The 22,389-nt window shown below is 48.5% G+C and overlaps 1 protein-coding gene across 1 annotated transcript in view; it reads right to left on the reverse strand.

Moving 5' to 3' along the window:
* The window catches only part of LOC129708438 (GMP reductase 1), a 37,223-nt gene extending 26,271 nt beyond the window's left edge, over window positions 1-10,952 (reverse strand). Inside the window, exons 1-2 of the mRNA XM_055654201.1 lie at window positions 10,725-10,952; window positions 6,014-6,133 (exon numbers count right to left, since the gene is read on the reverse strand). Of these exons, the coding sequence (XP_055510176.1) occupies window positions 6,014-6,133; window positions 10,725-10,811 (207 nt within the window). The 5' untranslated portion in view covers window positions 10,812-10,952. The remainder of the gene's footprint in view (window positions 1-6,013; window positions 6,134-10,724) is intronic.
* Between the last annotated feature and the right edge of the window lie 11,437 nt (window positions 10,953-22,389).

Consider the following 22,389-nt stretch of genomic DNA (forward strand, 5'->3'; position numbering starts at 1 on the left):
GGGATATGGGCCAAATGCGGGTAGATGGGGCATGTTGATCGGTGTGGGCAAGTTAGGCTAAAGGGGGCTGTCTCTACACGGTACAACTTCACGACTATGACAATGACCATATGGCTATTATACATATAAACGTTTCAGTTCAGTTTTCAGTTCAGTTTCACACAGAGAGTGGTGAATCTCTTGAACTCTCTGCCACAGAGGGTAGTTGAGGCCAGTTCATTGGCTATATTTAAGAGGGAGTTAGATGTTGCCCTTGTGGCTAAGGGGATCAGAGGGTATGGAGAGAAGGCACGTACGGAATACTGAGTTGGATGATCAGCCATGATCATATTGAATGGCGGTGCAGGTTCGAAGGGCCGAATGGCCTACTCCTGCAACTAATTTCTATGTTTCTATGTTTATTGTCACGTGTACCGAGGTACAGTGAAAAGCTTTTGTTGCGTGCTACCCAGTCAGCAGAAAGACAACACATGATTACAATCGGGCCTTTACAGTGTACAGATACATGATAAGGGAATAACGTTTAGTGCAAGGTGAAGTCCGATCAAGGATAGTCCGAGGGTCACCAATGAGGCAGATAGTATTTTGGGACCACTCTCTGGTTGTGCTAGGATGGTTCAGTTGCCTGATAACAGCTGGGAAGAAACTGCCCCTGAATCTGGAGGTGTGCGTTTGCACACTCGTGTACCAAGCTACAAGGGCCTGTCCCACTTAGGAGATTTTTTGGGTGACCGCAGCAACATTTTCAACATGTTGAAACATTTCCGGCGAGAGTGATGGCCATTTCTGCTGTTGTACGTTGACGTAGTTTGTCGCCAGGTGTTGTAGGTGAATTCCATTAAAACTAGTCCCTGGCAGTCGCCTAAGTGGGACCGGCCCATTACTAGACAGGTCCATGGATTGGACAGGTTTGGAGGGATATGGGCCAAACGCAGGCAGGTGGGGTTTCCACGCTGTAGGACTCTATGACTTTGAATGCGACCATATGGTTACTGCACATATAAACAGCTGGAGAAAGTGACCCCTAGACGCCTCTGTTCTGCCTAATACAATGACTTGGGTTCTGGGTTTTGGAAACACATTGCATGCAAGATACACTGATGTGTTTAGCCAGTACACACACACACACACACACACACACACACCTGTTTTGGCCACACCTGTGTTCTCCTTGGTCGGCAAGACAGGCTTTTTCAGGATTTTTTAAAAACACTAACCTTCAACAGCGCCGGAGACCCGGGTTCCATCCCGACTAAGTCTGTACGGAGTTTGTACGTTCTCCCCGTGAACTGCGTGGGTCTCCTCCGATTACCACACTTCAAAGATGAGATTCTTCCCAGCCGTTAGCGGGCAACTGAGCCTCCGACCACAACTAGAGAGTAGTTCCTGAACTACTATCTTGGTCTGTAGCTTGCAGGTTAATTGGCTTCAGTGAGTTGTACAATTAGTGTGTATAGGTGATCACTGGCCAGCATGGACTCAGTGGGCTGAAGGGCCTGTTTCCACTAATGGGAGAGTCTAGGACCAAAGGCCAGGCGCGTGGCTTTACTCCGGGTGCTCCTGTTTCCTCCCGCACTCCAAAGACGTGCAGGTTTGTAGGTTCATTGGCTTTGGTAAATATTGTAAATTGTCCCGAGTGTGTGTGGGATAGTGCTAGTGTACGGGATGATCGCTGGGACTCGGTGGGCCGAAGGGCCCTGTTTCCGCGCTGTATCTCTAAACTAAACTAAACTGAATTTAAACTAGCAATTGATAAATTGTGGTGGGGCGAGTCCAGAACCAGGGGCCACAGTCTTAGAATAAAGGGAACGTCAATTAAGACTGAGGTGAGAAAAAACATTTTCACCCAGAGAGTTGTGAATTTATGGAACTCCCTGCCACAGAGGGCAGTGGAGGCCAAGTCACTGGATGGATTTCAGAGAGAGTTAGATAGAGCTCTAGGGGCTAGTGGAATCAAGGGATATGGGGAGAAGGCAGGCACGGGTTATTGATTGGGGACGATCAGCCATGATCACAATGAATGGTGGTGCTGGCTCGAAGGGCAGAATGGAACGGTGTATTGTAATATTCTCTAAGCAAGTTATCCTTCACCACACAAAGGAAGATAAATCATGGCTTTCACAATAAACTGTAAAAGTTGCAGGTACGTTAACAGGTGCAGCTACTGTGGACATGACAATCAATCATCGCACGTCACAACAGGACTCTTATACCATCTCCTGATACTGCCAAAACAACACACTCCAAATGACTGTCACAGTCTCTGTGCTGGAGTAACTCAGCGGGTCAGGCAGCATCTCTGGAGAGAAGGAATGGGCGATGTTTCGGGTCGAGACCCTTCTTCTTAAACTTGCACTAAAGCATTATTCCCTTTATCCAGTATCTGTACACTGTGGACGGCTTGTTGCAATCGTGTGTGGTCTTTTCACTGACAATAAACTAAACTAACAAAACTGGTTAGTGGATACGATGAGCGTTTGCCGGCACTGGGCCTGTACTCGCTGGAGTTTAGAAGGTTGAGGGGGGACCTCATTCAAACATACAGAATAATGAAAGGCCTGGATAGAGTGGATGCGGTGAGGATGTTTCCACTAGTGGGAGAGTCTAGGACCAGAGGTCACAGCCTCAGAATTAAAGGGCACTCTTTTAGAAAGGAGGTGAGGAGAACATCCTTTAGTAAGAGGATAGTCTATCTGTGGAATTCTTTGCCACAGAGGGCTGTGGAGGCCAAGTCAGTGGATATTTTTAAGGCACCTCTAGCTTAGAACGGGTGTCAAGGGTTATGGGAAAATGGGATTAGGAGGCAGAAATCAGCCATGATTGAATGGCGGAGTAGACCTGATGGGCCGAATGGCCTAATTCTACTCCAATAACACGTGAACTTGTGACTTTGTGTCCTTTTGTGTAAACCAGCATAAGCTATCCCTTCTTTCTACAGAGAGTCATAGAGTTAGAGTAGAGTGGTAGAGCACGGCTACAGGCCCTTCAGCTCAACGTGCCCTTGCCAAGAAGCTCCATCTAACGTAGTCCCATTTATCCATAAGTTCAGACGTGATAGGAACAGAATTAGGTCATTCGGCCCATCAACTCTACTCCACCATTCAATCATGGTTGATCTATTTCCCCTCGCAACCCCATTCCCCTGCCTTCTCCCCATAACCCCTGTGTGACCCATTGACCCCTACCCCTCGAAACAGGATCAGTTCCTGTGGATTAGAGGGTAGTTAATGTTATTCCATTTTTCAAGAAAGGAGCGGGAGAGAAATCGAGGAATTATACACCAGTTAGCCTGACATCGGTGGTGGGGAAGATGCTGGAGTCAATTATTAAAGAAGTAATAACGTTGCATTTGCATAGCAGTAAAACGATTGGTCCAAGTCAGCATGGATTTATGAATGGGAAATCCTGCTTGACTAATCTTCTGGTGTTATTTGAGAATGCGACAAGTAAAATGGATGAAGGAGAGCCAGTGGATGTAGCTTATCTGGACTTTCAGAAAGCCTTTGATAAGGTCCCACACAGGAGATTAGTGGGCAAAATTAGAGCACATGGTATTGACATGGATAGAAAATTGGTTGGAGACAGGAAACAAAGAGTAAGGATTAATGGGTCCGTGTCAGAATTGCAGGCAGTGACGAGTGGAGTGCCGCAAGGCTCGGAGCTGGGACCACAACTAGTTACAATACAGATTAATGATTTAGATGATGGAATTAAAAGTAACATTAGCAAATTTGCAGATAACATAAAGATGCATGGCAGTGTGAACCGCGAAGAGGATACTAGGAGGCTGCAGGATGACTTGGACAGGTTGAGTGAGTGGGCAGATGTATGGCAGATGCAGTATGATGTAGATAAATGTGAGGTTATCCACTTTGGCGGCAAGAACAAGAAGGCAGATTAATATCTCAATGGTGTCAGATTAGGTGCAACGAGACCTGGGTGTCCTTTTACACCAGTCACTGAAAGTAAACATGCAGGTACAGCAGGCAGTGAAGAAAGCTAATGGCATGTTGGCCTTCATAACGAGAGGATTTGAGTATAGGAGTAAAGAGATCCTTCTGCAGTTGTACTGGGCCCTGGTGAGACCACATCAGGAGTATTGTATGCAGTTTTGGTCTCCAAATTTGTACAAGGACATCCTTGCTATTGAGGCAGTGTAGCGTAGTTTCACGAGATTAATCCCCAGGATGGTGGAACTGTCATATGAGGAAAGATTGGAAAGACTGGGCTTGTATTCACTGGAATTTAGAAGGATGAGAGGAGATCTTATAGAAACGTATAAAATTAGAAAAGAACTGGACATGCTTGATGCAGGAAAAATGTTCCCAATGTTGGGGGAAGTCCAGAACCTGTGGCCACAGTCTAAGAATAAAGGGGAGACCCATGTAAAACTTGAGATGAGAAAAAGAAATTCACCCAGAGAATCGTGAATTTGTGGAATTCTCTGCCACAGAGGTCAGTAGAGGCCAATTCACTGGATGAATTCAAATGAGAATTAGATAGAGCTCTCGGGGCTAGCGGAATCATGGGATATGGGGAGAATGCAGGCACGGGTTACTGATTGAAGATGATCAGCTTGGATCACAATGAATGGCAGTGCTGGCTCGAAGGGCCAAATGGCCTCCTCCTGCACCTATTTTCTATATTTCTATGTAAACCTGTTCTATGCATTTACCTGGAAGGGTCTCGACCCAAAACGTCACCCATTCCTTCTCTTCAGAGATGCTGCCTGTCCCGCTGAGTTATTCCAACATTTTGTGTTATTATTGTTATTGTACCAGCCTCAACTGCCTCCTCTGGCAGCTCGTTCCATACACCCACCCCACCCTTTGTGTGAAAAAGCTACCCGTCATAGAAACATAGAAACATAGAAAATAGATGCAGGAGTAGGCCATTCGGCCCTTTGAGCCTGCACCGCCATTCGATATGATCATGGCTGATCATCCAACTCAGTATCCTCTACCTGCCTTCTCTCCATACCCCCTGATCCCTTTAGCCACAAGGGCCACATCTAACTCCCTCTTAAATATAGCCAACGAACTGGCCTCAACTACCTTCTGTGGCAGAGAATTCCAGAGATTCACCACTCTCTGTGTGAAAAATGTTTTCCTCATCTCGGTCCTAAAAGATTTCCCCCTTATCCTTTAAACTGTGACCCCTTGTTCTGGACTTCCCCAACATCAGAAACAATCTTCCTGCATCTAGCCTGTCCAACCCCTTAAGAATTTTGAACGTTTCTATAAGATCCCCCCTCAATCTTCTAAATTCTAGCGAGTACAAGTCTATCCAGTCTTTCTTCATATGAAAGTCCTGACATCCCAGGAATCAGTCTGGTGAACCTTCTCTGTACTCCCTCTACGGCAAGAATGTCTTTCCTCATCAGTTTCTCAGTCCTCAATGTTATTTTCCTATTAAATCTTTTCCCCTTCACCTTGAACCCATGTCCCCTGGTCCTCGATTCCCCAACTCTGGGCAAGAGAATGTGCATCTACCTGGTCTATTCCTCTCATGATTTTGTACACCTCTATAAGATCTCCCCTCATCCTCCAGTGCTCCAAGGAATAGAGACCCAGCCTGCTCAACTTCTCCCTATAGCTCACACCCTTGAGACCTGGCAACACCCTCGCAAATCTTCTCGGCACCCTTTACTTTTAGGTTTTGGGATACAGCGCGGAAACAGGCCCTTCGGCCCACCGAGTCCGCGCCGACCAGCGATCCCCGCACATTAAGACTATCCTACGCTCACTAAGGATAATTTACCATTACACCAAGCCAATTAACTTACAATCCTGTGCGTCTTTGGAGTGTGGGAGCAAATCGAAAATCTTGGAGAAAACCCACGCAGTTCACGGGGAGAACATACAAACTCCGTACAGACAGCACCCGTAGTCGGGATCGAACCCGGGTCTCCGGCGCTGCATACGCTGTAAGGCAGCAACTCTACCGCTGCGCCACCGTGGCAGCCCAGCCAAGTTTTCCAGCTTGATTTATCCAAAGACATGAAGATACTAACCTTACATAAAACCTCGGCCATTTTGAAGGTTCCCACTGTGTCCATGTTGGCCACGATGATGGGGATTCCATTGTAGGTCTGCTTGGAGTTCCGAAACGTGAAGGTTCGCTTCAGGTCCACCTGTGGAGGTACAGAGGCAAACTAGTATACACCCTCCCTCAACTACGCATGTCCATCAGGCGTCACCCCGTGTCCATGTGAAAACAGCCTAGTCGCCTGTAGTCGGCAAAAAAATCACCTAAGTGGGACAGGGGCTGTACTAGAGCAGTTAATGTTTAGAGGATACTTGAAGGTCTTCGGCAAACGCCAACACAGTAATTCAATCTAGGATCACATGCCACTAAAGCGTTAGAGGGAAGATTCGTCAACAGGAACGAATATTTGATTACATTCTCCCAGCTTGAATCCTGATACCCCTTATCAATCCTTTATTAATCATGTATTGTCTTTCCACTGGCAGGTTAGCACGCAACAAAAGCTTTCCACTGTACCTCAGTACACGTGAGAATAGACAATAGGTACAGGAGTAGGCCATTCGGCCCTTCGAGCCAGCACCGCCATTCAATGTGATCATTGCTGATCATCCCCAATCAGTACCCCGTTCCTGCCTTCTCCCCATATCCCCTGACTCCGCTGTATTTAAGAGCCCCATCTAGCTCTCTCTTGAAAGTATCCAGAGAACCGGCCTCCACCGCCCACTGAGGCAGAGAATTCCACAGACTCACAACTCTCTGTGTGAAAAAGTTTTTCCTCATCTCCGTTCTAAATGGCTTACTCCTTATTCTTAAACTGTGGCCCCTGGTTCTGGACTCCCCCAACATCGGGAACATGAACATCGGGACAATTAACTAACCTGAACCAAAGTAATGCTAAACTTAAGAAAAAGGAGTAGGCCTTTTAGGACTAATTTGCTATGTTTCTATGTTTCTAAATGCCAGATCGATTTGATCAGCTTGCATGAGAAAGCAGCCGCTCCAACGAACTATAACCACGCCAACATTCAAAAGGCATTTAGACAGGTATATGGATAGTTCCTGTACGGTACTCCAGTGGCACAGTGGCACAGCAGTAGAGTTGCTGCCTCACAGCGCTAGAGATCTGCGGGTTCGATCCTGACTACGGGTACTGTCTGGACGGAGTTTATACCCGTGACCGTGTGGGTTTTCTCCGGGTGCTCCGGTTTCCTCCCACACTCAAAAGACGATCAGGTTTGTAGGTTCATTGGCTTCGGTAAAATTGTGATTTGTGTCTGGTGTGTGGGGAAGTGGAGTCCAACCCGAAACGTCACCTATTTCTTTTCGTTTTAGTTTTAGCTGTAGAGATACAGCGCGGAAATAGGCCCTTCGGCCCACCGAGTCCACGCCAACCAGCGATCACCCCGCACACCAACACTGCCCTACACACCAGCCACAGTTTTACAGTTATACCAAAGCCAATTCATCTTTTCTTTTGTAAGCCAGCATTTACAGTCCGTTTGCCCAGTGGAACAGCGGGGGCTAAAATCAGTGGAGGCCCAGTGATGTAATCTTAAAAATGGTCACCTTTTAAGGTGAAGGGGAAAAGATTTAATAGGGACCTGAGAGGTAACAAAGGGTGGTGGGTGTATGGAACAAGCTGTCAGAGGAGGTTGTTAAGGCAGGGACTATCGCAACGTTGGAGAAACAATTAGACAGGTATATGGATAGGACAGGTTTAGAGGGATATGGGTCAAACAAACGCAGGCAGGTGGGACGAGTGCAGATGGGGCATGTTGGTCAGGTTGGGCTGAAGGGCCTGTTTCCACGCTGTGTGAATCCATGACTATATGACTCTGTAACAGGTCACGCTTATTCTAGAAGCCCCTTTTACCTACATTCTCACCAATCATAACCCGTGTGCAGATAAGGCCAATCAGTGCATCTGACCTTGGAGTTGTTATTGACCTCTTGTGGGTGGACCTTCTCCTGACGGGCCTGTCCCACTTACCCGACTTTTTCGGCAACTGCCGGCACCCGTCATGGGACGTTACAGGTCGCCGAAGATTTTCAACATGTTGAAAATCCAACGGCGACCAGAACAAGGTACGACTCTTTGGGCGACTACTCACGACCATACAGGCTTCACCCCGCGACATGTCGCCTGTATGGTCGTGAGTCGTCTCCTCAGTCGCCCAAAGAGTCGTAGCATCTTTCTGGTCACCGCTGGATTTTCAACATGTTAAAAAATGTTGGCGACCTGCAATGAACTATCTTCTTCTTCTTGTTTAAGAAGGAACTGCAGATGCTGGAGAATCGAAGGTTACACAAAAAAGCTGGAGAAACTCAGCGGGTGCAGCAGCATCTATGGAGCGAAGGAAATAGGCAGGGTTTTGGCCCGAAACGTTGCCTATTTCCTTCGCTCCATAGATGCTGCTGCCCCCTATCTTCTTCTTCTTCTTGTGTATGGCGTGCACAGCCTAAAGTTGTAGCACTATAAAGTTCTATTTGATCTTATTTGATTGTGCACGCTGCATTCGTCGAAACAGGGCGGACCACGTGAAGGTTGCAATCTCCCACCCCACAACGACCTATAACGGGTGCCAACAGACAGCGAAAAAGTTGCGTAAGTGGGACAGGCACATGAGGCTGCGGGGTGATGGGCTGTATGCAAAACTAACGTGGGCGTGAAGGCGCCACACGGCCAATCTCGACCTCATCAGCGGGTGGAATCTGCCCCCTAGTGGCCGGGGCTCTGGAACTCCGGCCCAGCAGGAGCAGGCAGATCCGTTCCCATCACCGACACCCGAGGCCAACTTTGTGGGCCAGTATCTCCGCTCCTGGGCGGAAGGTTCCGGTGCTGTTGGACTCCTCTCGGAGGTCGTGACCTCTGTTGGTCCGGTGAAATGGATAATCCGGCAAGGCTCTGGAACCAAAGATGCCGGAAAATCTGTGATGAATCTGTTCTTAAGGGATCGGACAGGGTAGATGCAGGAAAAATGTTCTTGATGTTGGGGGAGCCCAGAACCAGGGGTCACACAGTTTAAGAATAAGGGGTAGGTCATTTAGGACTGAGATGAGCAAAAAAAACTTCTTTCGCCCAGAGAGTTGTGAATCTGTGGACCTGTCACTTGCCCAAGCAGTTGTCCCCACGTGCCTTAAAACCACCTCCATCGTGCCGGTGCCAAAACACTCCACTGCGGCAAGCCTCAACGACTTCCGCCCAATTGCACTTACTCCCATCATCACCAAGTGCTTCGAGAGGCTGGTCCTGGCACACCTCAAAGGCTGCCTATCCCCCACATTGGATCCCTATCAGTTTGCCTACCGCAAGAACAGGAGTACAGAGGATGCCATCTCAACGGTACTTCACTCCGCCCTCTCCCACCTCGACAACAGACACTTCCGTGCGAATGCTGTTCATCGATTACAGCTCAGCATTCAACACCATTATCCCCTCTAAACTGATCACCAAACTCGGTGACCTGGGCATCGACCCCTCCCTCTGCAACTGGATACTGGACTTTCTAACCAACAGGCCCCAGTCTGTGAGGTTAGACAAGCACACCTCTTCAACCCTCACCCTGAACACCGGCGTTCCACAGGGCTGTGTGCTGAGCCCCCTCCTCTACTCCCTCTTCACCTACGACTGCACACCTGTACATGGTACTAACACCATCATCAAGTATGCAGATGATACAACTTTTCCTCATGTCCGTTCTAAATGGCTTACCCCTAATTCTTAAACTGTAGCTCCTGGTTCTGGACTCTCCCAACATCGGGAACATGATTCCTGCCTATAGCAGAGAGAGTTGGATTTAGCTCAGGGCTAAGGCCTATTTTTCTATGTTTCTATTATAGAAACCCAATCCCTCTGTACACCACCTCACCTCCAATCTCCGGCCTCTGAACAGAGCTACTAATTTAAAAGCACACCGTCATCCCCTGTCATTTTGAACACACGGGGCAAGGTTGACTGGTGGCCCATAAATGCACTGGTCACCACCGTCTGTATCATTCACCAGCTAGTAGTTCATTGCTGACCAGAAAGGAAGGGGGTTGAGATACAATGCAGAGTAAAGACCAAGTTCATGGAGAGAGGAGGGAGGGAGGGAGGAAGGGGAGAAGGGGAAGTTGAGAGGGGAAGTGTGGAGAGGAGGGTAGAGGGGAGGAGAGATGGGTGGAGAAGATGAGAAGGGAGGAGAGGAGAGGGGTTTGGGAGGGAAGGGGTGGAGAGGAGGGTAGAGGGGAGGAGAGAGGGCTGTCGATGAGAGGGGTGGGGAGGAGAGGGGTTGGGAGGGGATGAGAGGAGAAGGGAGGGGAGGGGAATAGTGGAGAGGAGAGGGGTGGAGGTGAGAGGGGGGAGAGGGAGGGAAGGGGATGGGAAGGAAGGGGAGGGGAAAAGAAGAGAGGGGAGGGGAGGGAGGGAGGAGAGGGGGGGTGAAGATGGGGGAGGGGAGGGAGGGAGAGGGAGGGGAGGGGAGGAGAGGGGAGGAGAGGGGGAGGAGAGGGGAGGGGAGGGGAGGAGAGGGGAGGGGGGAGGGGAGGAGAGGAGAGAGAGAGGGGAGGGGAGGAGAGGAGGGGAGGGGAGAGGAGGGGGGGGGAGGGGAGGGGGGGGGAGAGGAGGGGGGATGAGGGGGGGAGGAGAGGAGAGGGGAGGGGAGGGAGGGGTGGAGGGGTGGGGAGGGGAGGAGGGAGGGGAGGAGAGGTTGGGAGTTGAGATACAATCCATGGCCAAGTCTCTCTCCGTGTCTCACCTCTGATCTGCTCTTCAAGCTGCTCCGTTTGGGCCTCACCAGGACATCGGTGAAGTCTAGTTTGAGGTCGCTGTCCACCCGGGGCATGGTGTGTGTGTGTGTGTGTGTGAGAGAGAGCGGCTGCGGCGATGCACAGAGCCTGCAGTCCTCGCCCGCTGCCCATTTATAGTCCCGCAGCGCTGCGGAGATCCTGTAAATGGATGCATGGTGTCATCCACTGCGCTGCGGAGATCCTGCAACCGCCTCGCCCGCTCTGTGTGTCTCTCCCCCTCCCTCCCTCCAGTCTCTCTCTCTCACTCCCTCCCTCCCTCTCTCTCTCCCCCTCCCTCTCTCTCTCTCTCTCCCTCCCTCCCTCCCTCTCTCTCCCTCCCCTAGATACACTGCAGTGTGTGTGGGATGTATAAAACACACGTACACACTGCACAGTCAATTTAATTTCAATTTCAATTAAAAAAAACACGTTATTGGCATGATAAAATACATCGTTATATTGCAAAGTATAAAACATGACATACATATTTAAAATGCATAAGTATAAATACAAGCATACAGTGCATGGATAGATGTGTCCCTGTACATATACTCGCAATAGGCCTATAGCCCTTTATTGACTACTACAAGTTCTTGCAGCTGTTAGCAGTATAACAGAATAACAAGTTTAGCAATTCAATATTAATATCTTAGTTACCCAAATATGCTGGAGAAACTCAGCGGGTGCAGCAGCATCTATGGAGCGAAGGGAATAGGCAACGTTTCGGGCCAAAACCCTTCTTCAGACTGTCAGTTAATGTCAATCAGTGTGTGCGTGCATATGTGCATGTTGGTCATTCACTGTCTCTCAGGTTATGGCATGCGGTTACGTATTGTGCACCAAGATGTGCCGTATTTCCTTCACCAAGGATTATTCTTAGCTTCACGGTCACTTACGCACACTTGGTCGCCAGCCAGCCACCTTCTCTCTATCTTTCTCTCTTTCTCTCTCTCACCAGCCCTTCTCTCTCTCCCTCTCTCTAAAGTCACCAGCCCTTCCCCTGCACTGCTCAGAGGCATCGGCCAGCATTACACTTCTACGTCCAAGGTCAAGGCTGCTCTTTTGCGGTCCTGAAACGTGAAACATTACCTATCCGTGCTCTCCAGAGATGCTGCCTGATCCGCTGAATTACTCCAGCATTTGTGTCTTTTTTTATTTGTAAACCAGCATCTGCAGTTCCTTGTGTCTGCAGATCCTATAATGCAGGCAACAGTTCCTATTCAGATATTTAAAACAGTTCACCCTATCCACAGGATCCCCATTTATACTCAATGGAGTGTACGTCCTCGGAGGAGGCAACAGTTCCTATTCATTGACTTGGTCGAAAGGTACAGCATGATAAAAGGCCCTTCAGCCCATCGATCACCCGTTCACACTAGTTCTACGTCATCACACCTTCTCAACCGACACACGATCGGCAATGTTGCAGTCCCTGGCCCCAGAAAGCATGCCCTTGCTGCAAATCCTGCAACGCACTAGACCATTGCAGAAGTCTGGAACAACTATAATATCAGCCGCCTGTACTCCACGGAATAATGTCATAAGGAATAGGAGTAGAATTAGGCCATTCAATACACAATAGACAATAGATAATAGGTGCAGGAGTAGGCCATTCGGCCCTTCAAGCCAGCACCGCTATTTAATATGATCATGGCTGATCATCCCCAATTAGTACCCCGTTCTTGCCTTCTCCCCATATCCCCTGACTCCGCTATTTTTAAGAGCCCTATCTAGCTCTCTCTTGAAAGTATCCAGAGAACCGGCCTCCATCACCCTCTGAGGCAGAGAATTCCACAGACTCACAGCTCTCTGTGAGAAAAAGTGTTTCCTCGTCCCCGTTCTAAATGGCTTATCCCTTATTCTTAAACTGTGGCCCCTGGTTCTGGACTCCCCCAGCATCAGGAACATGTTTCCTGCCTCTAGCGAGTCCAAATCCTTAACAAGTCTACTCCTCCATTCAATCATGGCTGATCTATCTCTCCCCCCTATCCTGCCTTCTCCCCATAACCTCCGTACTAATCAAGAATAAAGTCCTCGTCTGCTCAACCATTCCCTCAAATATCTTTTAAATGTTGTGTTTGTACCTTGTAGACCTTTATAAGATCATCCCTCAGCCTGCTGCGCTCCAAGGAATAAAGTCCTTGCTTGCCCCAGCCTCTCCCCCTAAATCTTTCCTCTCCATGTGCTTTAGTTTAGTTTAGAGATATAGCATAGAAACAGGCTCTTTGGCCCACCGGGTCCGCGCCGAACAGCGGTCCCCGCACACTAACACTACCCTACACATAATAATTGACACATACACCAAATCCAATTAACCTACAAACCTGCACGTCTTAGGAGTGCGGGAGGAAACCGACGATCTCGGAGAAAACCCACGCAGGTCACGGACGGGGGGAACGTGCAAACTCCGTACAGACAGCACCTGTAGTCGGGATTGAACCTGGGTCTCCGGCGCTGTGAGGCAGCAACTCTACCGCTGCACCACCGTGCCGCACTAGTCCAAATGTCTTTTTAATGTTGTGATAATACCTTCTGCACCTCCATAAAATTACCTCTCAGCCTCCTGCGCTCCAAGGAATAACGTCCCAGCCTGCCCAACCCCTCCCTCTACACATTCCCTATTCACGTACCTGCCCAAATGTGTTTTAAATGTTGTGACAGTACCTTATACACTTCCATACGATCACCCTTTAGAAATAAATTCCCAGCTTGCCCCGACTTCTCCCTCTAATGTTTTTAGTAAATATTGTGATAGCAAGTAATGTAGACGGCTGTGGAGGCCAAGTCAGTGGATATATTTAAGACAGAGATAGATAGATTCTTCATCAGTACGAGTGACAAGGGTTATGGGGAGAAGGCAGGAGAATGGGGTTAGGATAGAGCCCCTTAGAGTCATACAGTCATACAGCTTGGAAACAGCTTGCCCACACCGACCAACATGTCGCTCAGGTTCCCTATTAAATATTTCCCCCTTCACCTTGAACCTATGTCCTCTGGCTCTCGATTCTCCTACCCTGGTCACGAAAAACTCTGTGCGTCTGTCTACCCGGACTATTCCGCTGATGATTTTGTACACGTTTCATGTCAGCTGCAGGACAAGAGGGTTTATGAGGATGTTTTGTTTGGTTTAGTGATGTTTAGTTTAGAGATACAGAGACACAGGCTCTTGGGCCTACACACTAATAATATCCTACACGCACCAGTTTACAATAATACCAAGCCAAATAAACCTGCACGTCTTTGAAGTGTGGGAGAAAACCGGAGCACCCGGGGAAAACCCACGCGGTCACAGGGAGAACGTGCAAACTCCGTACAGACAGCGCCCGTAGTCAGGATGGAACCCGGGTCTCTGGCGCTGTGAGGCGGCAACTCTACCGCTGCGCCACCGTGCCACCCTTTGTTGATGTTGCTTTCCTTATTCCACTCCTCTTGGCTTTCTAAAAGCCCCAGTCTAATCACCTTGATACAATCCTAAATCTTACTTATGCCATCTGATTGCAGCAGTCTAATTGAAGCTTTTAAGTACCGAGTCTACCATCTAGTGGCGATAGTATGAATTGCAGCTTCTGTATCTACAAAATCAAAGTGTGCAGGAAGGAACTGCAGATACACAAAAATGCTGGAGAAACTCAGCGGGTGCAGCAGCATCTATGGAGCGAAGGAAATAGGCAACGAAGGGTTTCGGCGCGAAACGTTGCCTATTTCCTTCGCTCCATAGATGCTGCTGCACCCGCTGAATTTCTCCAGCATTTTTGTCTACCTTCGATTTTCCAGCATCTGCAGTTCCTTCTTAAACACAAGGAACTGCAGATGACCGGTTTACGCTGAAGATAGGCACAAAATGCTGGACAGCGGGACAGGCAGCATCTCTGGAGAGAAGGAACAGGTGACGTTTCGGTTCGAGGCCCATCTTCGAGACTGAGAGTCGGGGAGATGGAGACTAGAGGCAAGGGAAGGTACAAAGAACAAAATGAACGAAAGGCGTGAAAAGAACATATCAAAGCCAGCAACGATGAGCGGAGCCCACAATGGTCCATTGCTGGCTGTGGAAAGGTTAATGAGGGGATACAAACAGTGGAACTAAGATGGCCGACAGTGAAGCTAGCAGGACGACCAGGATGGGGGAGGGACGGAGAGAGAGGGAAAACAAGTCTTACTTGAAGTTAGAGAAATCAATATTCATGCCGTTGAGTTGTATGAAATTACTTGAGATATTCGTACCTCATAACTTTATATAGAACTAGCATATGGGAAGGGTGCAGAGAAGATTCACGAGGATGTTGCCAGGGCTCGAGGGTGTGAGCTACAGGGAGAGGTTGAGTGGGCTGAGACTCTATTCCTTGGAGCGCAGGAGGATGAGGGGTGATCTTATAGACGTGAAAGGGTAGATGCAGAGTGTCTCTTGCCCAGAGTAAGGGAATCAAGAACAAAATACATAGTTTTGAAGTGAAAGGGGAAAGATTGAATAGGAATTTGAGGGATGACTTTTTCACACAAAGGTTGGTGGGTGTATGGAACGAGCTGCCGGAGGAGGTGGTTGAGGCAGCAATGTTTAAGAGGTACATGGATAGAGGGATATGGGCCAATCGCAGGCAGGTGGGACTAATGTAGATGGGGCATGTTGGTCGCCGTGTGCAAGTTGGGCCGAAGGGCCTGTTTCCACACTGCATGACGTTTGTCGGCGCTGGGACTGTACTCTCTGGAGTTTAGAAGAATGAGGGGATATCTCATTGAAACGTACAGAACAGTGAAAGGCTTGGATAGAGTGGATGTGGAGAGGATGTGTCCTCTAGGGGGGAGAGTCTAGGACCAGAGGTCACAGCTTCAGAATTCAAGGTTGTTCTTTTTGGAAGGAGATGAGGACGAATTTCTTTAGTCAGAGAATGGTGATTCTGTGGAATTCTTTGCCACCGACAGCTGTGGAAGCCACGTCAGTGGGTATTTTTAAAGCAGAGATAGGTAGATAGAGTTTAGTTTATTGTCATGTGTACCGAGGTACAGTGAAAAGCTTTTGTTGTGGATAGTCAGTGGATATTTTTAAAGCAGAGTTAGATAGATTCTTGATTAGTACGGGTGTCAGGGGTTATGGGGAGAAGGCAGGAGAATAGGGTTAGGAGGGAGAGCTAGATCAGCCATGATTGAAGTGCGGAGTAGACTCGATGGGCAGAATGGCCTAATTCTACTCCTATCACATGACCTTATGAACACGAGTAGAGCCCCAGCCAGCTCAAGCTCCCCCTATAGCTCAGACCCTCGAGTCCTGGCAACATCCCTGTAAATCTTCTCTGCACCATTTCCAATTTAACAACACCTTTCCTGTAACACGGTGCCCAGAACTGAACACGATACTGTAAATGCAGCCTCGCCGATGTCTTGTACAACTGCAACATGATCTCCCAACTTCTATACTCAATGCCGTGACTGATGAAGGTGGGTGTCAGAGGTTACGGGGAGAAGGCAGGAGAAGGGGGTTAGGAGGGAGAGATAGATCAGCTATGATCGAATGGCGGAGTAGACTTGCTGGGCCGAATGGCCTAATTCTGCTCCCATCACTGATGATCTTATGACTCTGTGAGTCTCTGCATCAAATGACAGACCGGTTCCATTTATAATTCAGTGCAAACTTGATGCGTGCTTCAGTGAACTATGTAAAGGACAGGCACCAGGGGTTGTGACCGATTGTATTTTGTGAAGGGAAGGGAAGCCGTGCAGCCTTGGTGACCCATCGCCCAGGGCAACATGTCCTCTCCTATGTTATTTAAACAGCAACTGCACAGCAGGTTAAATCAATACTCTGTTATCTGCTTCCTGTCTGCTCAGTAGTTAGCCCCCATATTCCTGGGAATCTGCCACATATGCTTTTTCACTGTTTCATTTACTTTTGGGGAAAGCAGATTAGATTGCAATTAGATTTTAGAGCATGGACCTAGAACGGAGATAAGTTTCTGCCTCACAGCTCCAGAGACCGGGTTCAATCCTGACTATGGGTGCTGTCTATATGCTCTCCCTGTGACTGCGTGGGTTTTCTCCGGGTGCTTCGGTTTCCTCCCACACTCCAAAGACGTGCAGGCTAATTGGCCTTGATAAAGATTGTAAATTGTCCCTAGTGTGTGTAGGAAAGGGGAAGTGCAACGGGATCTGGGGGTCCTTGTTCATCATCAGTCACTGAAAGTAAGCATGCAGGTACAGCAGGCAGTGAAGAAAGCTAATGGCATGTTGGTCTTCATAACAAGAGGAGTTGAGTACAGGAGCAAAGAGGTCCTTCTGCAGTTGACAATGACAAATGACAATGACAAATAAATTGAATCAAAAAAAAAGAATCAAAAGTTGTACAGGGCCTGGTGAGACCACACCTGTAGTATTGTGTTGACATGTTATGTCAATTTTTGTCTCCAAATTTGGGGAAAGATATTCTTGCTATTGTAGGAGTGCAGCGTAGGTTCACGAGGTTAATTCCCGTGATGGTGAGATTGTCATATGTTGATAGAATGGAGCGGCTGGGCTTGTATACTCTGGAGTTTAGAAGGATGAGAGAGTATCTTATTGAAACATATAAGATTATTAAGGGATTGGACACGCTAGAGCAGGGGTCGGGCAACCTTGTTCTGCATAGGGGCCAGGACACATGCCTGTGAGCGGATGGCGGGGCCACATCTATCACGTGTACACGTGGAACCCGCCCCGGTTGGCAGGCATCAAATCACGTGTTCACAGAAGGGGGACAAAAATGCTGGAGAAACTCAATGGGTGAGGCCAGCCTCACGCAACCCTCGCATGTCTCCACCCGCTGAGTTTCTCCAGCATTTTTTGTCTACATTTGATTTTTCCAGCATCTGCAGTTCTTTCTTAAACGTGTTCACAGAAGGTGCGCGGGCTTGCCGGCGGCTTTGTGCAGGATGCGGTACAGACAGAGCTCGGCGCTCGGCGGGCCAGTTGATTACGGGGAAACAAAATCCGCCTGCAGGCCGGATGATATCGGGTTACGGGCCGCATTCGGCCCGGGGGCCATAATTTGCCGACCCCTGGTTTAGAGGTACAGTGAAAAGCTGCAAAAGTCTTTCTCCAATGAGCTATTCAGCAAATTTCAGTTTAGGTAGTTGAGGCAGCTTAGGCAGTGAGGTTCAACTGCCTCAAGGTCTTTGAGACAGGTACGATCTCGACCTTTAGGAAACAGTTAGACAGGCACATGGATAGGGCAAGTTTGCAGGGATATGGACCAAACGCATGCAGGTGGGACTAGTGTAGATGGGGCATGTCGGTCAGTGTGGGCAAGTTGGGCCAAAGTGCCTGTTTCCACGCTGTATTGACTCTAATATTCTTCACAGTAAATGGAATGTATTAAAACGAACACCGTAATTCTCACATACATATTTTGGATCTGAGGAAATGCGGTGAAATTTCAGTAGAAGGTTAAAAATCGATTTTTTTAAATCTCAAAAGTGTCTTATGCAATGATTAAAAGGGAACTTTTCCACAAATTTGGGGCGGCACGGTGGCACAGCGTTCGAGTTGCTGCCTCACAGCAGCAGACCCCGGTTTGATCCTGACCACGGGTGCTGTCTGTGCGGAGTTCGTACGTTCTCCCCGATGACTTAAAACTTATCTCTACTTCCAAGCCTTTCTTGACGTCCTCTGACGTCCTCATGTATTTATGTATGTTTTTAATCTATGAACCACTGTTGTATATCGTTAGTACCTCCACCAATGTAAAGCACTTTGGTCAACGAGAGTTGTTTTTTAAATGTGCTATAGAAATAAAAGTGACTTGACTGACCTGACCTGCGTGGGTTTTCTCCGAGATCTTCAGTTTATTCCCACACTCCAAAGACGTGCAGGTTTGTAGGTTAATTGGCTAGGTGTAAATGTGCAATTGTCCCCAGTGTGCGTGAGATAGTGTTGGTGTACGTGGAGATCGCTGGTCGGTGCGGACTCAGTTCCGCTCTGTATCTCTAAACTAAATAAACTTAACTAAGAGTTCAGCAAACTGTTGCAACAACACGGTGAATGCACTCGATACACTTCCATCATGAGATTGCCATACACAGTGACACAATGATCTGTTTACACACCAAACATATTGATTGGCAATGATATTTCCTTGAAGGCTGGTGGCTTAGAACATTTTGATCCAAGTTCCGTTCAGGCTGACATGAAATTATTCACAAGTGCAGATCTGGAGCTTAAATTCGCTTTGAAAGGAAAATATCAGGAATCGCTGAAGAATAATAACAGCTGCTTTAGATTAGATTAGACCTAAAAGCAAAATTAATAGCCCAGAGAGGCCAAAGTTCCGTAATGTTGTGTTCTCGAGCTCAGACTTCTCCCTCGACTGACTGGACTGAATGTTCATAAGTTTAAGGAGCAGAATTAGGCCATTCGGCCCATCAAGGCCACTCCGCCATTCAATCATGGCTGATCAGTCTCTCCCTCCTAACTAAGGTTGCCAACTTTCTCACTGCCAAATAAGGGACAAAAGGTCAAAATAAGGGACAAATTCCCAACGGCAATTCATTGACCGACTCGGCCGTGTCTGGGTGAACGATGAGTTGGCCCGGGTGCTGGACTGCACACAAAGCCCAGCCGGCGGGCCCAGCTGAGGAGTTGTGGCCCGAGTGCAGGACATTGTGAGCGATGTGGCGCGGCCCGGGCCAACACTCCTCAGCTGGCCCGCCGTCTGGGCTTGGTGTTCTGCTGCACGCAAAGTCCGATGCCCCATCCAACTCATGAACCGATGATCGGCCGTGAGAAGGAGGGGTGGTGGTGGTGACGGCTGTAGGCGAAGGTCGGACAGCTGGCCGGGCTGCCGACCGACCGACGGGGCCACGGGCGAGGCGTTGCTGCTGCTGCTGCACTACGTTGGGATGGGTGAGGCGGGGCTGGACGCCCCGACCCGACAGTCCCCTCGACCCGAGTAGTAGCGGTCAAATACGGGACAAGGGCAGTCCCGTACGGGACAAACCAATTTAGCCCAATATACGGGATGTCCCGGCTAATACGGGACAGTTGGCAAGCCTACTCCGAACCCCATTCTCCTGCCTTCTCCACATTACCCCTGACACCCCCTTACTAATCAAGAATCTGTCAATCTCCACCTTAAACATATTAATTGACTTGGCCTCCACAGCCGTCTGTGACAAAGAATTCCACAGGTTCACCACCCTCTGACTACTCTAATTCCTCCTCATCTCCTTTCTAAAGGTACATCCTTTTAATCTGAGGCTGTGACCTCTAGTCCTCGACTCTCCCGCTAGTGGAACCATCCTCTCCACATCCACTCTATCCAGGCCTTTCACTTGTCGGTAAGTTTCAATGAAGCCCCGCCTCGTCCATCTAAACTCCAGCGAGTACAGGCCCAGGGCCGTCAAACGCTCTTCATATGTTAACCCACTCATTCCGGGCAGGCCCTTTTATGGACGAAAGGCACAAAATAAACACAGAAGGCATTTAGACTTTACAGATACAACGCGGAAACAGGCCCTTCGGCCCACCGAGTCCGCACCGACCAGCGATCCTCCCGTGCACTATCCTACGCACTACTGACAATTTTTACAATTTTACCGGAGCCAATTAACCTGCAAACCTGCACATGTTTAGAGTGTGGGAGGAAACCCGGAGCACCCGGAGAAAACCCACGCAGTTGCAGAGATAATGTACAAACTCTGGAGCATTGGAGGTTGAGGGGAGACTTGATAATGTACACACAATTATGAGGGTCATAGATAGGGTAGGTAGTCAGAGCCTTTTTTCCAGGGTGGAAAGGTCAAAGACTGGAGGGCAGAGCTTTAGGTTTGCATTGACTGCGCCGAAGGAGAGATGGTCGAAAAGTTCAAATTCCTAGGAGTCAATATCACCAACAACTTGTCCTGGACCACCCATATTGAAGCAAGGACCAAGAAATCACACCAACCCCTCTACTTCCTTAGAAGGCTCAGGAAGTTCAGCATGTCCCCGACAACTCTCACCAACTTCTACAGATGCGCCGTAGAAAGCATTTTATCGGGATGCATCACAGCACGGTTTGGGAACAGCCCCATCCAAGAATTTGCAGTGAATTGTGGACGCAGCCCAGACCATCGCACAAACCAACCTCCCTTCCATCGACTCCATCTACACCTCCCGCTGCCTCGGCAAGGCCAGCAGCATCATCAAGGACCAGTCGCACCCCAGGCCACTCCCTCTTCCCCCCTCTCCCATCGGGCAAAAGATACAGAAGTGTGAAAACGCACACCTCCAGATTCAGGGACAGTTTCTTCCCAGCTGTTATCAGGCAACTGAACCATCCTCTCACCAACTATAGAACAGTGCTGAAGTACTATATACCTCATTGGGACGCCCGGACTAGCTTTGATCGGAGTTTACTGGCTTTATCTTGCACTAAATGTTATTCATGTTATTCCCTTTATCATGTATCTATCTGTACACTGTTGGACGGCTCAATTGGAATCATGTATTGTTTTTCCGCTGACTGGTTAGCACGGAACAAAAGCTAAACTGAACTCAACATTGAAAGGCCTCCATAGAGTGGATATGGAGAGGATGTTTCCACTAGTGCTAGAGTGTTGGATCAGAGGCCATAGCCTCAGAATAAAAGGACATACCTTTGGAAAGGGGATGAGGAGGAATTCCTTTAGTCACGGGGAGAGCGTACAAACTCCGTACAGACAGCACCCGTAGTCAGGATCGAACCCGGGTCTCTGGCGCCGTAAGGCAGCAACTCTACCGCTGCGCCACCGTGCAGATCAAGATCCCACTGTAATTCTTGGTAATCTTCACAGTCTCTGATCCCTCCTGTCTTAACATCATCTGCAACCTCACCTGAAGAGAATTATAGGTGATTAGCTGCAGAGAATTACAAACAGACTCATTGCCAGTTCTTAAAGCTACACACAAGGAACTGCAGATGCGGGTTCACAAAAAAAGAAGACACAGAGTGCTGGAGTAACTCAGCGGGCCAGACAGCATCCCTGGAGAAGATGGATAGTGGACGTTTCGGTTTGCGACCCTTCTTCAGACATTGTATTTGGGGGGGGGGAGGGGGAAAGCTGGAGGAGGGAGAGGTGAAATGGGATATTATTTGACACGATGGGATATTGTTTAATAGGTGGCTACAGGTAGCGGAGGAGTGGGGGAGGTTTAATAATTGGACCAGAGATGAAAAGATTAAAATGTGAGGTAACTAAATAAAGAATAGAAGAAGTGTGAATTGTGAAGCCAGAGGAGGGAATACAGGTGGAAGGGAACAGCGGGGAGGGGAAAGAGTGAAATAGTGTGCATCCATTTAGACACAGGGAAGAGAGGGGTGGTCTAGTTTAGTTTGTTGTCACGTACACTGAGGTAGTGAAAAACATTTTTTGTTGCGTCCAATCCAGTCATAAGGTAATAAATAATAGGGATTTTGGACAGGTACGTGGATAGGACAGGTTTGGATGGATATGGGTCGAACGCGTGCAGGTGGGACTAGTGTAGATGGGGCATGTTGGTCGACATGGTCAAGTTGGGCCGAAGGGCCTGTTTTCGTTCTGTATGATTCTATTATTCTGATCACTGATGGACACCATCGGACTACCTTTGATCGGACTTTACTGGACTTTATCTTGCACTATACATTCATCATAATATTCCCTTTATCCTGTA

This window comes from Leucoraja erinacea, chromosome 2 (assembly GCF_028641065.1).
Source record: "Leucoraja erinacea ecotype New England chromosome 2, Leri_hhj_1, whole genome shotgun sequence".
Taxonomy (NCBI): domain Eukaryota; kingdom Metazoa; phylum Chordata; class Chondrichthyes; order Rajiformes; family Rajidae; genus Leucoraja; species Leucoraja erinaceus.